The sequence below is a fragment of the Mesoplodon bidens genome (assembly GCF_964165515.1).
Source record: "Mesoplodon bidens genome assembly, chromosome: 11".
Classification (NCBI taxonomy): Eukaryota; Metazoa; Chordata; class Mammalia; order Artiodactyla; family Ziphiidae; genus Mesoplodon; species Mesoplodon bidens.
In genome coordinates, this window is record NC_138167.1 from 35,198,156 (window position 1) to 35,212,599 (window position 14,444).

Genomic DNA, 14,444 nt, shown 5'->3' on the forward strand with positions numbered 1-14,444 from the left:
AAAAAAATAAAAATGTAAGGGTGGAATGTGGTCGGTAAACATTGTTTTGGGAATCAGGATACCAAACTGCTTGCCCTGGCCCTGTCACCTCTGCTCAACTCAGAAATGAGCCAGCCCCACTCTCAATTGCTCTATGACCCAGAAGACAGATAACACCAAAGCCCCGCTCAGGAAGGAGCAAAAGGAATGTGAGTGAGCACGTCTGCTAAAGGTGCTGTGTCCCTGCCTTTCTGGAAGTTCTAGAATACGGCATTTTTACCTCCAGCTGTATTGTATCCATAAAACACCACTGTGTTTGGTACAGCCATAGTTTTTGAAGTTGTGCTGGGTTCACAATTAAACAATACTGACTTCCTATGTTAACTTTCAACCTCTAATTTATTTGTGGGTTTTTGTAGCTTAATAAGTAGTAACTTTAGTGGCAGTTTTTTATGGAGTTCAAATGAAGTACCTCTGACGTTTCCACAGGACGTGTAATTAATTGTCAGGATGTGGCTTCTGCTCTTATTAACTACCCTGCCCTGATAAAGATATCTCTGAGCTCACTCCCCTCAGTTTTCTTCCCATACTTACTCTCAAACTTCACATATTTAGTTGGTTCATGTTTATGAATCTTTGTTCATGGGTTCATTTCTCTTCATGTAGATATCTGTTTCATGCCCTTAGGTTTATGACCTTTCCATTGGCAGAAACTGTTTTCTATTCTTTTTTTTTTTTTTAACGGCACCAAAAATGTGGACCTTTTGAAAGCTCCTGATTATCCCCAACACAAGTTCTACTCAAATCCTTTTAGGAAATTTTTTGTTTCTATTACAGGAACCAAATTACCAGGAAAAAATTAAAATAGGTTTTGAGTTGAAAAGTGCCTCTAGTGTAATAGAGACAAAAAGTTGAATTATGTATCCTATTTTTACATTGAGATACAACTCACATACCGTAAAATTCACCATTTTAAAGTATGTAATTGAATATAGTCACGAAATTGTGCAGCATCTCTTCTAATTCCAGAACATGTCATCATCCCCCAGAGAAACCCTGTACCGATGGGCAGTCACTCGTCATTGCCTCTCCCCAAGCCCCTGGACTCCACTAATCCACTTCCTGTCTCTTTAGATTTGCCTATTCTAGATATCTCATATAAACAGAATCATCCAATATATGGCCTTTTATGTCTGACTTCTTTCACTTAGCATGTTTTCGAGGTTCACCTACGTTGTAGCATATATCATTACTTCCTTTTATTTGCTAAATAACATTGCATGTGTGGATATACCAACCACATTTTGTTTATCTATTCATCAGTTGATGGGCATTTGGGCTGTTCCCACTTTAGGACTCTTAACGAATAATAGTGCTGCTATGAACATTTGTGTACAAGTTTTTGTGTGAACGTGTTTTCAGTTCTCTTGGGTATATACCTAGGAGTAAAATTGCTAGACCACATGTTAACTCTTTAATTTTTTGAGGAACTGCTGAACTGTTTTCCAAAGTGGCTGTACCACTTTACATTCCCACCAGCAATGTACAAGGGTTCCAATTTCTCCATATCCTTACCAACACTTGTTACTGTCTGTTTTTTTAATGAAATATGTATTCTGATGCTATTTATATTTTCATTTCTCCTGGCCTCTATCAGAATTGATATCTTCTCAAACTTCATTCTGACGTGACTGTGAGATATACTTGCAGTTTAACAAATAAGACCATGGTTAGAAGTATCTAGATGTATGCACCTATTTTATCTTGTTCTTTAAGGTTCACAGACTTTACAAGAATCTTTAATGAACCTTCAGTTAAAAAAACCAAATTATTTATACTGTACTATAAATGTTTTTTAATAGCTTAATAGGTTCTTCTTATTATAAAACTTATCTGTATAAAATGTTCTCCATAAAAAATTATAGTATTGGATAAAATAATTAAAAATCACTCATAATTCTAAGACCCAGAGATGACAGTTATTGGCGCTTATTGTAAACTATTTTTATCTTTTTTCTATGTGAACGATAGTCACAAATTTAAGTTACCTCACAATCTGATGGGCAGAGGAAGTTTAATATCTTTATTTTGTCAATACCTTATCTCACTCTTCTCACTGGTTAGAGTTAAAATTCAAACTGTTTAGAATTAGTCAAATCTGTTTGTCTTCAGGCAATGTTTAGTCTCATTTGGGTAAAAATGTGTAATCGCTCAAGTTGACTCAGTTTACCACTGTCCAATGGATAGATTGGTTGCAAAATATTTTCAGGAAAAGGAAGTCAATGTTACAGACACTTATAGAATTTGTAATTTTAAAACAATCATCCCTTCATGATGTTTTGGCTCTATGAGGTTTGATCTAGGAATGGCCTTCTAACCGTCACTGGCAATCATATTTCTGTGGTGAGATAACCGGGAGAGAACGTCCTCCTTCCTGGCTGCAGTGATCCTAAGGGTCCTCACTTCCCTCTTGCCAAGAAAACAAAAAGATCCTTGGAGTCATTGAAAAGATTCTCTCCATCAATCATTCTTTGCATTATCCCTGGATACCAAGTTCACATCTCATAGAATATGGGGAAACTTGGGCTCTCCAAGTATTTCACAATAACTCCTCTATCTTTTCTGCCATATAGTTATTGTCCCACATCTTGCTTACTTGAAAAAACCCAGTGCATTGCAGAGTACTGTGATATGATCCAATTTTGTGCATATGATGTGGACAAATGTTTCTCTGATGCAAATGGAAATTCAGAATTAGGTATTCCTTTCCTTAAATTAGAGTTGGGATCTTGACCAAATAGTAAATGCTATTATTTGTATCCAAACCTATCAAAGAGTACAATTTTGGATTTTTAATGGTCAATAAAAAGGTGGCATTCTAATATTAAGATTGTTTTAATACATGTTTCTAGAACATCCCTGCATCAGAAGAACCTACAGGTCTAATGGCATTCCAGGTTCTTGAGAGAATCTAACATCTCAATACTATGTCTCTATTATCTCCACAATGACTAAATGCTGCTTTGGTTGATTTATATATGAAGAAAGTCATTTTTGGAGAAATAAAAAGAGAAGAAAGTGTTTTTAGCAAAATTACTTTCATATGGGATTCACTTCATGTTTGTCAAGCATAATGCTTGCCTGGAAAAAAACTTCAGCCTTAGGATGGCAAATTCTAGATTGCAGAGGGAGAATAAATAGCTTCAAAAGTAAGAAAAAAGAAGAATATTATATAATTTTTACATCTAAGGCCCTATTCCAGCTCTAAAATCCTGTGATTCAAAAATCTGTGAAAGGACTAGCAATACTCATTTGGCACAGAGATAAAAGAAAGAATGATGTATCATTAGGATCTAAAACATTCCAGAAAAATGCACAGGTGTGGAGTCAGGCACCTTTTGTGCCCCACCTCATATCCTTTCTCAGCCAGCCTTTCACTCCAGCCACTGCTATGACCTATTTTGCACAGACATAGCCTAATTGCACCTTAGCTGTGTCACACTTCTCTTGCTTTCCACCCAGAGACTCCTGAGTACTGAAATATATATATATATATATATACAATCTGCACTCACACAGTCACAGAATGGAAACGCAAGAAAGTTATTCCGTGGGGTGACCTTTGATCCGTGGGAGACAAGTACAGATGGATGAACGCTGCCCTCTTCCTTCCTTCAGTCAACCTGAAGGTGCAGTCAGTCTACCTGGCTCCTCAGAAAGACGCTGCAGGATAGAGCCCAGTTGCCCATAGTGATGACCAACCCACAAACATATTATACTTTTGTGTTGGCTTTCCCCCCTTCGCCGTTTTACTCTCCCCACCCCCCATTCCCAAATAAACTCTGCACGCAGGCCCTGCTTTCTGGAGAATCCGAGGCTAAGACAGAAGTCATCATGTCCAGGTATAGGCCTGCTTTCAGAAAAAGTGACATACAAAAATCAGAACTCAGAAAAGATCAGTTAGGGCGTCATTCATATCTTCATTTTTAGTATACCTTAGATTACAAGCATTTATGAATCAGTTAAAACATTATTCTGTTTATTTAAAAAGTAATCTAGGGCTTCCCTGGTGGCGCAGTGGTTCAGAGTCCGCCTGCCGATGCAGGGGACACAGGTTTGTCCCTGGTCCGGGAAGATCCCACATACCGTGCTGGGCCCGTGAGCCGTGGCCCCTGGGCCTGCACGTCCGGAGCCTGTGCTCCGCAAGGGGAGAGGCCACAACAGTGAGAGGCCTGCGTACCGCAAAAAAAAAAAAAAAAAAGTATATAAATACATTTGAACAACATATTCATTGTAGAAGATACATATCCAGAATCATAAGTAAAAATACTAGCCTGTTTGTTCCAAAAACGAGACTCAGGGGCTTCCCTGGTGGTGCAGTGGTTGAGAGTCCGCCTGCCGATGCAGGGGACCCGGGTTCGTGCCCCGGTCCGGGAAGATCCCACATGCCGCGGAGTGGCTGGGCCTGTGAGCCATGGCCGCTGAGCCTGCGTGTCCAGAGCCTGTGCTCCGCAACGGGAGAGGCCACAGCGGTGAGAGGCCCGCATACCGCAAAAAAAAAAAAAAAAAAAAAAAATCAAAAACGAGATTCAAACAGTAACAAAGCCAGGGTAGATCAGAAATAAGTGGAAATAACTGCCATTTAAAAGGCTTGATCCTCTCAAAGCCTTGCAGTTCCTTTGAAAAAATGTAATTGCCTCTGAATGAAGCACAGAGTTCCTTGCTTATTTGCATTCTTCTCTATTTCAGGCAAATGCCCACAGCCCTGTCGAAATGGAGGTAAATGCATTGGCAAAAGTAAATGCAAGTGCTCCAAAGGTTACCAAGGAGACCTCTGTTCAAAGCGTAAGTACCCCGTACACATAGTCAATCTGTGTTACAGGATAATTAAACTAGTAGGAGTCTCTTCTCTCTTTATAACTTCTGTACCTAGTGCATGTTGCTTGGGCATCACAATTAACCTTTCTTCACTGACATATGTTTCCTTGAAGTAGACCAAAGACGTTGTATGAAATCTATGCATGTAAAAAAAACTTAGACACATTAGCACACACAACCAAACTTTTTAACTCTTAGGAGTTTTCTTAAGGAAGATGAACTTCCATTGCCCAGCAGTTTCAAAGTCCTCCTGAGCGTCTATTGTGAATGAGAAGCATCAGGTCTAGTTTAAGATTACTCTCAGGACTGTTTCAAAAAGTCCAAAACTGACTTCTAGCTGGAGATTGACTTAGAAAGAAAGAAAAAAAAATTAAGGGATGAAGCCAAAACTAACACATTCTAAAGAACGGCAGGAAAAGCAGCTGCGTAATTCTGTTGACATATGAAAGCTCAGGAAACATTCTATCTCCTTTGCCTCTAGCTGTCTGCGAGCCTGGCTGCGGTACACACGGAACCTGCCACGAACCCAACAAATGCCAATGTCAGGAAGGCTGGCATGGAAGACACTGCAATAAAAGTGAGTGCGAGCCGTCTGGGGAGCCAGCCTTTTGCATGTCTGTTTCCTGGCTCCAAAGGCTGATGGACAAGCCTAACTCAGCCCTGCTTTCCTTTTCATGAAAGCAACTTCTCTTCCGCTGCCTGTTCTCCTGCATGCCACATCCCGCCCCACCGGGTACTCTCTAAACTTTAGAGCCTAAGCTTTAGAGTATAAAGAGGAAAGAAAGCATCACTGTAAAATAGCAGCACCACATCTGTAAAATAGCACCACAAATACCTTCCGGGTTGAATTAGTACTACGTGGTGATTTGGTAATACGGTATGTTAACTGTGATAGAAATAAGTAAAAGTAAGATTTTAAATCAAATGTAGATCGGTATCTACATGGTTCTGATTTTATCATTCAGGATTGATCAGTCAGCATATAGAACATGAAGAGTTCTGCTCTGTAAAATCTTTAAACTGTCTTGGTTATGGTATGCTTTAAATGGGTTCTTTTGTGGGAGAGTAAAGGTCTGTGAAGTACAGGAGAGATGTTATCATGGAGTTGTGTTTTTTTCAAATTTATTGAGTACCAAAAATGAACTAGCTATAGGCTAAGAAACCACTGACCTATTTTATACACAAAATGAAAGTTGCTAAATTCAATCATTCCGTTTTGATTGATATGCTAGGCATGAATCCAGGCACTGGAGACATACCAGTGAACAGACAGAAAAGGCCCTTCCTGGTAGCACCCAGGTTCAAGAGGGATGGACAGTCAATCAGCAAGTGGAGGAAATAAATAATGCAGTTTCTGCAGGTTCATCCTGCAGCTTGAACTCAGTCTCCTGAGTATGGGCCCACTGGCCATTTTCCTTTGAGGAAAGAAAGGCTTCATTCAGTCATACAACTCCCTTGATTAACAGACATCCAGACTGTGTCTACCAAATTGTGTCTCCAAAATCATGTACACAAATTGAACAGATCACTTTCACATCAGATGTTTTCCTAAATCAGTGCTCTCCAAAGGGTGATGCATGTAGCCCAGTGAGTGTGGAATGATCAGCTGGGTGCTGAGGGAAAATATAGTTTGAAAACATTTTTTATATTTTATATTCTTTTATTACATTTATGTATAAATTTTATAAGGTATATATAGTTATATATCTCAATCTCTGATTTCTAATTTTTGTGCATATTTTATAACTCACATTATATTATTCTGATATGTATATATACCATTTATGTGTAGGTATACATGTTTGTTTATTTTAAAGTATACTGGTGCCTGGTCTAGGCTAAGCCATTAATTTGAGTCTTTTTCACCCACTGAATTGGCTGGATGGTAGATTGAATTGGCTTCAGGTGGGCATAGCTTAACAAGAAGTGGAGCTCCTCTGGAAAAGCGTTCCTTTACCGAGGTGGGAATGATTGAATGGTATCCCTGTTAGGACATACTTGGTTGGGGGGAGGGACTTTCGTGGGAGTAAAAGACCTATAGAAAACTAACCATTTCTGGAGCCATTTTGGAAAAGAGTTAAACCAAACCCTTTATGCCACCTTTAACTCAGGATACAAACTGTGCAGTTTGTCCCCAAATCAGAGTAAGTTTCCAGAAGTGCTTGGGCCTAGGGATGACCTGAAGTGAGACCATAGGTCCCAGGACTCAATTACAAAGGTCTTCTGGGACTCACATTTGGGGCCTGGTGACCGCCAACGATGATGGGAGGGGAGTACAAGAGGCACTGTTCCTGCTGTTACACCCAGTCGCTCTTCCAGGAAGAAGGCAAGTTAGGGGCCCTCATGCATGTAGTTTAGATGAGCAATTCTGACAGGTCTGCCAGCTACCAAATAGCACTCCCACTTGTAGACTTTGCTGCTGAGAGCTTTTGTCATCTGTTCCTCCTTCAGATCCAGGCACTGCATGTCAAGAAGATGCCTTGGTGTTTGATTCAAATGCAAACGTGTTTTCCAGGAGAGGCCACCCAGCCATTTTGTACATTGGCTGAGAGAATCAGGCTGAAAGAATGAGGTTTATTTTGATTAAAGGGAGGGGACAAGGAAGCCCTGAGGCACAGAATTCTGCTAAGAACAGACCCCCAGCAGGGTGACACGCTGAGAGGTCCCAGGCACCCAGACATCCTACTTGGGAGGAGGATACTGGAGACAGACTCCCCGGCTTAGGCTCCCCTCACCAGGGAGGTGTGGGCTTCATGGGTTGCAGGGTGAGCAGCAGGGTAGGGGTTTACTCCAGCGAATTGTTGGCTCATTGTTTTGGCTGTGCCATGAGCTACTAGCCTACATACTGACAATTCAAAGAGACACATTCAGGAACAAAGTATTCTGTTCTCAGTAGTTACTTAATGGCATGCTTGCATTTATTTATTTATTTATTTATTTGGCTGCGCCAGGTCTTCTTTGCGGCATGCAGGATCTTAGTTGCAGCATGTGGGATCTAGTTCCCTGGCCAGGGATCGAACCCGGGCCCCTGCATTGGGAGTGTGGAGTCTTAACCACTGGACCACCAGGGAAGTCCCCCCATGCTTGCATTTAAAAACCACAAGGAAGGGATGCCCCTGGTGGCACAGTGGTTAAGAATCCGCCTGCTAGTACAGGGGACACGGGTTTGAGCCCTGGTCCGGGAAGATCCCACATGCTGCGGAGCAACTAAGCCCGTGTGCCACAACTACTGAGCCTGCGCTCTAGAGCCCACGAGCCACAACTACTGAGCCCACGTGCCACAACTACTGAAGCCCATGCACCTAGAGCCCGTGCTCTGCAACAAGAGAAGCCACCACAATGAGAGGCCTCTGTGCAACGAAGAGTAGCCCCCGCTCACCGCAACTAGAGAAAGCCTGCGCACAGCAACGAAGACCCAACACAGCCAAATTAATTAATTAATTAATTAATTAAATTTTAGAAAAAAACACAAGGAACAAATGAAATGCCAAACTTGACTCTAATGCACAGGAAGATGGAGGCAGATTTTTAAAGTGTGATTGCTCCTTTAGGAAATCAGTAGAAGTGAGTCAGTGTCCAGAAGCATCTCCAGAAGTTCACAAGTAATAAGAGGCTTCAAGTTGTGTAACTCAGTGTTACACTCCACTTACAATGAGCTGGAAATGCTATCGATAGATGCCCACCTTCACTGAAACTCACAAATCCCCATTGATAAGGAATCAGTTCAAATCATAACCTTTCTCTAACATGTGTACCGGAGTCCTTAATTCTTATAAAATTCCTATTTTGTGTAAACGCAATAGCCACGCCTAATCATGTGATCTATATGAAGAATGGCGGTTATTACACTGAACTAGATCAATGTAATGGAGTCTGGTTTTACAAGGCAGTGAAAGGATCAATGACCAAGTCCTCTGCAGAAGCATCCCTGCTATTGAGACCTCAGTGCTAGATCCTTACCAACCCCTGGGTGGAGAACATCCTTCCATTCAATCACATTCATCCAAAGTTTGCATCAAGAGTATCTGCATCGCCAAAATACATAGTGAATCAGAGATTCAGTGGAAGCCAGATTTGACGGAGTTAGTAAAATGGGTTTCTTTTAACAGAGATCTTGAACCTGTAACATCTCTTCATTCAGGTAGCTTTTTGTGATTGCTGTGGTCTTTCACTCTGGGTTGAAAAGGGAAAATGGATTTCATTTGAATGATTAATAATGAATCTGAAGAGCCTGTTTTTGTAGTTTCTTTTCTTTTAAGCTGTGAATAATTTTGCAGGGTACGGAGCCAGCCTCACGCATGCCCTGAGGCCAGCAGGCGCCCGGCTCAGGCAGCACACTCCTTCACTTAAAAAGGCCGAGGAACGGCAGGACCCACCTGAATCCAATTACATCTGGTGAACTCCGACATCTGAAACGTTTTAAGTTACACCAAGTTCATAGCCTTTGTTAACCTTTCATGTGTTGAATGTTCAAATAATGTTCATTACAGTTAAGAATACTGGCCTGAATTTTATTAGCTTCATTATAAATCACCAAGCTGATATTTACTCTTCCTTTTAAGTTTTCTAAGTACATCTGTAGTGTGATGGTATAGATTTTCTTGTTTCAGTGCTTTGGGACCGATTTTATGTTATGTAAGTTGTTCAGGTTAAATTTTTGTCTTTTCAGTGTATAGTTGGCAGATAATTTCCAAAAGTACAATGCATTCATGATGTCGAGGGGCTGGGCAACATTAGAGACGATAAATGGAACAAAAATGCATAAATCACAAGGGTCTGGATGAAGCAGTTAAAAGTGCTGCAGTTATAGCATTTCAAATTATATTGTCATGTATTTAGACATTTGTCACATTTTTTAAATTCCCCTTATTTCTAAACTCACAATACATTTTGACCTTACCATGATTCCAGAGAATTCAGTATTGAGAAAAAAAAAAAAAAAAAAAAAGGAGAAAGAAACAACACTGTGGTAGTGGCATTTAATGACATAATATATTGTAAACAAAATAAAATAGGGAATATAATGTATGAACTTTTGGCATTGGCTTGAAGCAATATAATATATTGTAAACAAACACAGCTCTTACGTAAACATTTTATACTGTTTGTATGTATAAAATAAAGGTGCTGCTTTAGTTTTCTGAGTGTTGTATGGAGTGGTCTTTGCATGTGTTATTTTATTAAAATAAAGTTGGTTGCAATTGAGTGGAAGTTAAAACTTTGCAGTATCACAAAAAAACCGAAGATATTCTTTCCCTGACTCTGTGCTAGCTCTCCAGCCTCATCTCTCCCAGTTCTGTCTCTACTCCAGCCATGTCACACTACGCTCTGTTGTCAGAGCCTGCAACACTCCTATTTAAGTCAGCTCCCAGCTTAGCTGTCATTTCTTTCAAAAAGTCTTTTCTAACTAGGATGTGTTAAATATCCCTTAGTGAAGACTTTCTAAAGGTGTGAAAATGTTGCAAATAAAAGTGCTACCAGTTGGGAATGTATTCAATAAATTGGTGCAGCCACTATGGAAAACCGTATGGAGGTTCCTTAAAAAACTAAAAATGGAGTTATCATATGATCCAGCAATCCCACTCCTGGGCATATATCTGGAGAAAACCATAGTTCAAAAAGATACGTGCACATTCTTAACAGCACTATTTATCAATACAATAGCCAAGACATGGAAACAACCTAAATGTCCATCAACAGATGAATGGATAAAGAAGATGTGTGTGTGTACACACACACACACACACACACACACACACACACACACACAGTGGAATATTACTCAGCCATAAAAAAGAATGAAATAATGTCATTTGCAGCTACATGGATGGTCCTAGAGGTTGTCACACTGAGTGAAGTAAGTCAGACAAAGATATGATATCACTTATATGTGGAATCTAAAAAAAATGATACACCTGAGCTTATTTACAAAACAGAAACAGACTCCCAGACTTAGAGAACAAACTTATAGTTACCAGTGGGAGAAGGGTGGGGGGAGGTATAGACTGGAAGTTTGGGGATTGACATGTACACACTGCTATATTTAAAATAGATAACCAACAGAGAAAGACAAATAGCATATGATATCGCTTATATGTGGAATCTAAAAAAATGGTATAAACGAACTTACTTACAAAACAGAAATAGAGTCACTGATATAGAAAATAAACTTATGGTTACCAAGGGGGTAAGGTGGGGGAATAAATTGGAAGATTGGGATTGACATATACATACTACTACATATAAAACAGATAACTAATAGGGACCTACTGTATAGCACAGGGAACTCTACATAGTACTCTGTACTGACCTATATGGGAAAAGAATCTTAAAAAGAGTGGATGTATGTATGTGTATAACTGGTTTGCTTTGCTGTGCAGCAGAAACTGGTACAACATTATAAATCAACTATACTCCAATACAAATTAATTTAAAAATAAAATAGGTAACCAACAAGGACCTACTGTATAGCACAGGGAACGCTGCTCAATATTCTGTAATAACCTAAATAGGAAAAGAATTTGAAAAAGAATAGATACATGTATAACTGAATCACTTTGCTGTATACCTGAAACTAACACAACATTGTTAATCAAATATGCTCCAATGTAAAATAAAATTTTTTTAAAGATGTGATATATATATATATATATACAATAGAATATTACTCAGCCATAAAAAAGAATGAAATAGTGCCATTTGCAGCAACATGGATGGATCTAGAGATTATCATACTAAGTGAAGTAAGTCAGAGAAAGACAAATATCATATGATATCACTTATATGTGGAATCTAAAATATGATGCAAATGAACTTATTTACAAAACAGAAAGAGATTCACAGACATAAAAAACAAACTTACGGTTACCAAAGGGGAAAGGCGGTGGGGGAGGAATAAATTAGGAGTTTGGGATTAGCAGATAAACACTACTATACATAAAACAGATAAACGACAAGGTCCTACTATATAGCACAAGGAACTATATTCAATATCCTGTAATAAACCATAAAGGAAAATAGTCTGAAAAAGAATATATATATATATATATATATATATATAATATCTGAATCACTTTGCTATACATCAGACACTAAGACACACTGTAAATCAACTATACTTCAATTTTTTAAACAAATTTATTTTAATAAATTTATATATATATATAATTTTAATATATATATAAATATATATATAATAAATTTAATAAATACCATTTATTAAGAACCTATTGGTTCCCAAGAAAAATATACGTTACCTTACAACCCTATGGGGCAAGTATCATTACACCCTTTTACATATAAGAAAACTGAGTCATGGAGATAGGAAGCAGTTTACCCACGATCACACATGAGAGGGACAGGTTTGAATCCATGTCATCTGCCTCTGAAGCCTTAGCACTATGCTGTTCTTCCTCCCTTCCTTTTCTCAAAAAATACAGCAGAACACAAAACTCTACAAATCCTAGGTAGCAAGTTTCCAACATATTTTATTCTCCTCATTCTCCCAAGGGAATGTGGACCTTATTTTATAGACAGTCTAAAGTCCACAAGTTCTCTTACACTAGGCAGTGGCATAAGCAGTTGTGTGATTTAGGGAAGTGACATGTGTTATGGGAAGAAATCAAGGGAGAGATTGGAAGCAGAGTGACTGCATCTTGTTATGGTGCTAGACCACAGCGATCTTTCTCCTCTAACTAGCCAGAGCCCAGAGTGTCAGCCTGTGCTCACAAAGACTTGGCAAAGCAGGCCAGGAGCCAGGGAGCTAACCCTGAGAATCCTAATATGAGAACTGACTTATTTATTAAAGACTTTTTTAAAAAACATTTATTTATTTATGGCTGCGTTGGGTCTTTGTTGCTGCGTGCAGGCTTTCTTTAGTTGTGGCAAGCAGGGGCTACTCTTTGTTGCGGTGCATGAGCTTCTCATTGTGGTGGCTTCTCTTGTTGCAGAGCATGGGCTCTAGGCATGTGGGCTCAGTAGTTGTGGCTCACGGGGTCTAGAGCGCAGGCTCAGTAGTCGCGGTGCACGGGCTTAGTTGCTCCGTGGCATGTGGGATCTTCCCGGACCAGGGCTCGAACCCGTGTCCGCTGCATTGGCAGGCGGATTCTTAACCACTGCGCCACCAGGGAAGCCCCAAGACTTTTAAATAAAAAGTCCAGATGCATGATTATGAGGATCTAAAAGGTGGCAGAATGTTAAGTTTGGGGACAGGATAATAATAATAATAGTTGACACTTAGGTAGTGCTTAGTTTATTCTGAATACATTATTTGTATTAACTCATAATGAATATCAGAATAGTGGGGAAGTTAGACCGAAGGCATGGTGACAAACTGCAATAGTCTAGGTTGGTCATCTCCAAACGATTTTGATTGCACACTCCAGTAGAGATTTTTGAACACATAGTCCTATATATGACTACTATTTATTTACATATATAAACTGTTCCAATATGTACATCATAAAAGCCAGAAATGTTAAAAGGAAGAGGTAAATTCTACACTGTTGGTGGGAATATAAGTTGGTGCAGCTACTGTGGAAAACAGTATGGAGGTTGCTCAGAAAACTAAAAATAGAGTTACCATATAATCCAACAATCCCACCCCTGGGCATATATCCAGACAAAACTATAATTCAAAAAGATACATGCACCCCTATGTTCATAGCAGCACTATTCACAATACCCAAGACATGGAAACAACCTAAATGTCCACTGACAGATGAACGGATAAAGAAGATGTGGTACATATATACAATGGAATACTACTCAGCCATAAAAAAGAATGAAATAATGTCATTTGCAGCAACATGGCTGCAACTAGAGATTATCATACTAAATTAAGTAAGTCAGAAAGAGAAAGACAAATACCATATGATATCACTTATATGTGGAATCTAAAATATGACACAAATGAACCTAACTATGAAACAGAAACAGAATCACAGGCATAGAGAACAGACTGGTGGTTGCCAAGGGAAAGGGGGTTGGGGGGGGATGGATTGAGAGGCTGGGGTTAGCAGATGTAAGCTATTACATATAGAATGGATAAACAACAGGGTCCTACTGTATAGCACAGAGAATTACATTCAATATCCTATGATAAATCATAATGGAAAAGAACATTAAAAAAAGACTATGTAGGGACTTCCCTGGTGGTACAGTGGTTACGACTCCACACTGCCAGTGCAGGGGGTGCGGGTTCGATCTCTGGTTGGGGAACTGAGATCCTGCATGCTGCACGGCACGGCCAAAACAAAAAAAGAATGTGTGTGTATATATATACATATATATATATTAGTGAATCACTTTGCTGTACAGCAGTTATTAACACAACACTGTAACTCAAATACAATTCAATAAAAAATAAATTTAAAAAGGAAGAGGTAAAAATATATGTAACAGCTCTAATACTTTCTTCACTTACCCCAAAAGATAGCTTTATGTACACCTGGAGTACACACACAGCCCCAGGAGACTTCAGGTAAAGGGGAGAGATAACAGGATCTGAAATGTCTTTAGTGTCCCAGAGGAGAGTTTGGACTCAAGAGAAATTTCAAATCTAAGCAGGGGACTGGATGATTGATCAG

The 14,444-nt window shown here is 39.3% G+C and overlaps 1 protein-coding gene across 1 annotated transcript in view; it reads left to right on the forward strand.

Annotated features, from left to right (window-relative positions):
• The window catches only part of WIF1 (WNT inhibitory factor 1), an 89,113-nt gene extending 79,115 nt beyond the window's left edge, over positions 1 to 9,998 (forward strand). The window contains exons 8-10 of the mRNA XM_081249227.1: positions 4,729 to 4,824; positions 5,339 to 5,434; positions 9,135 to 9,998. Coding sequence (XP_081105353.1) covers positions 4,729 to 4,824; positions 5,339 to 5,434; positions 9,135 to 9,256 — 314 coding nt within the window. The 3' untranslated portion in view covers positions 9,257 to 9,998. The remainder of the gene's footprint in view (positions 1 to 4,728; positions 4,825 to 5,338; positions 5,435 to 9,134) is intronic.
• The last annotated feature ends 4,446 nt before the right edge of the window (positions 9,999 to 14,444 follow it).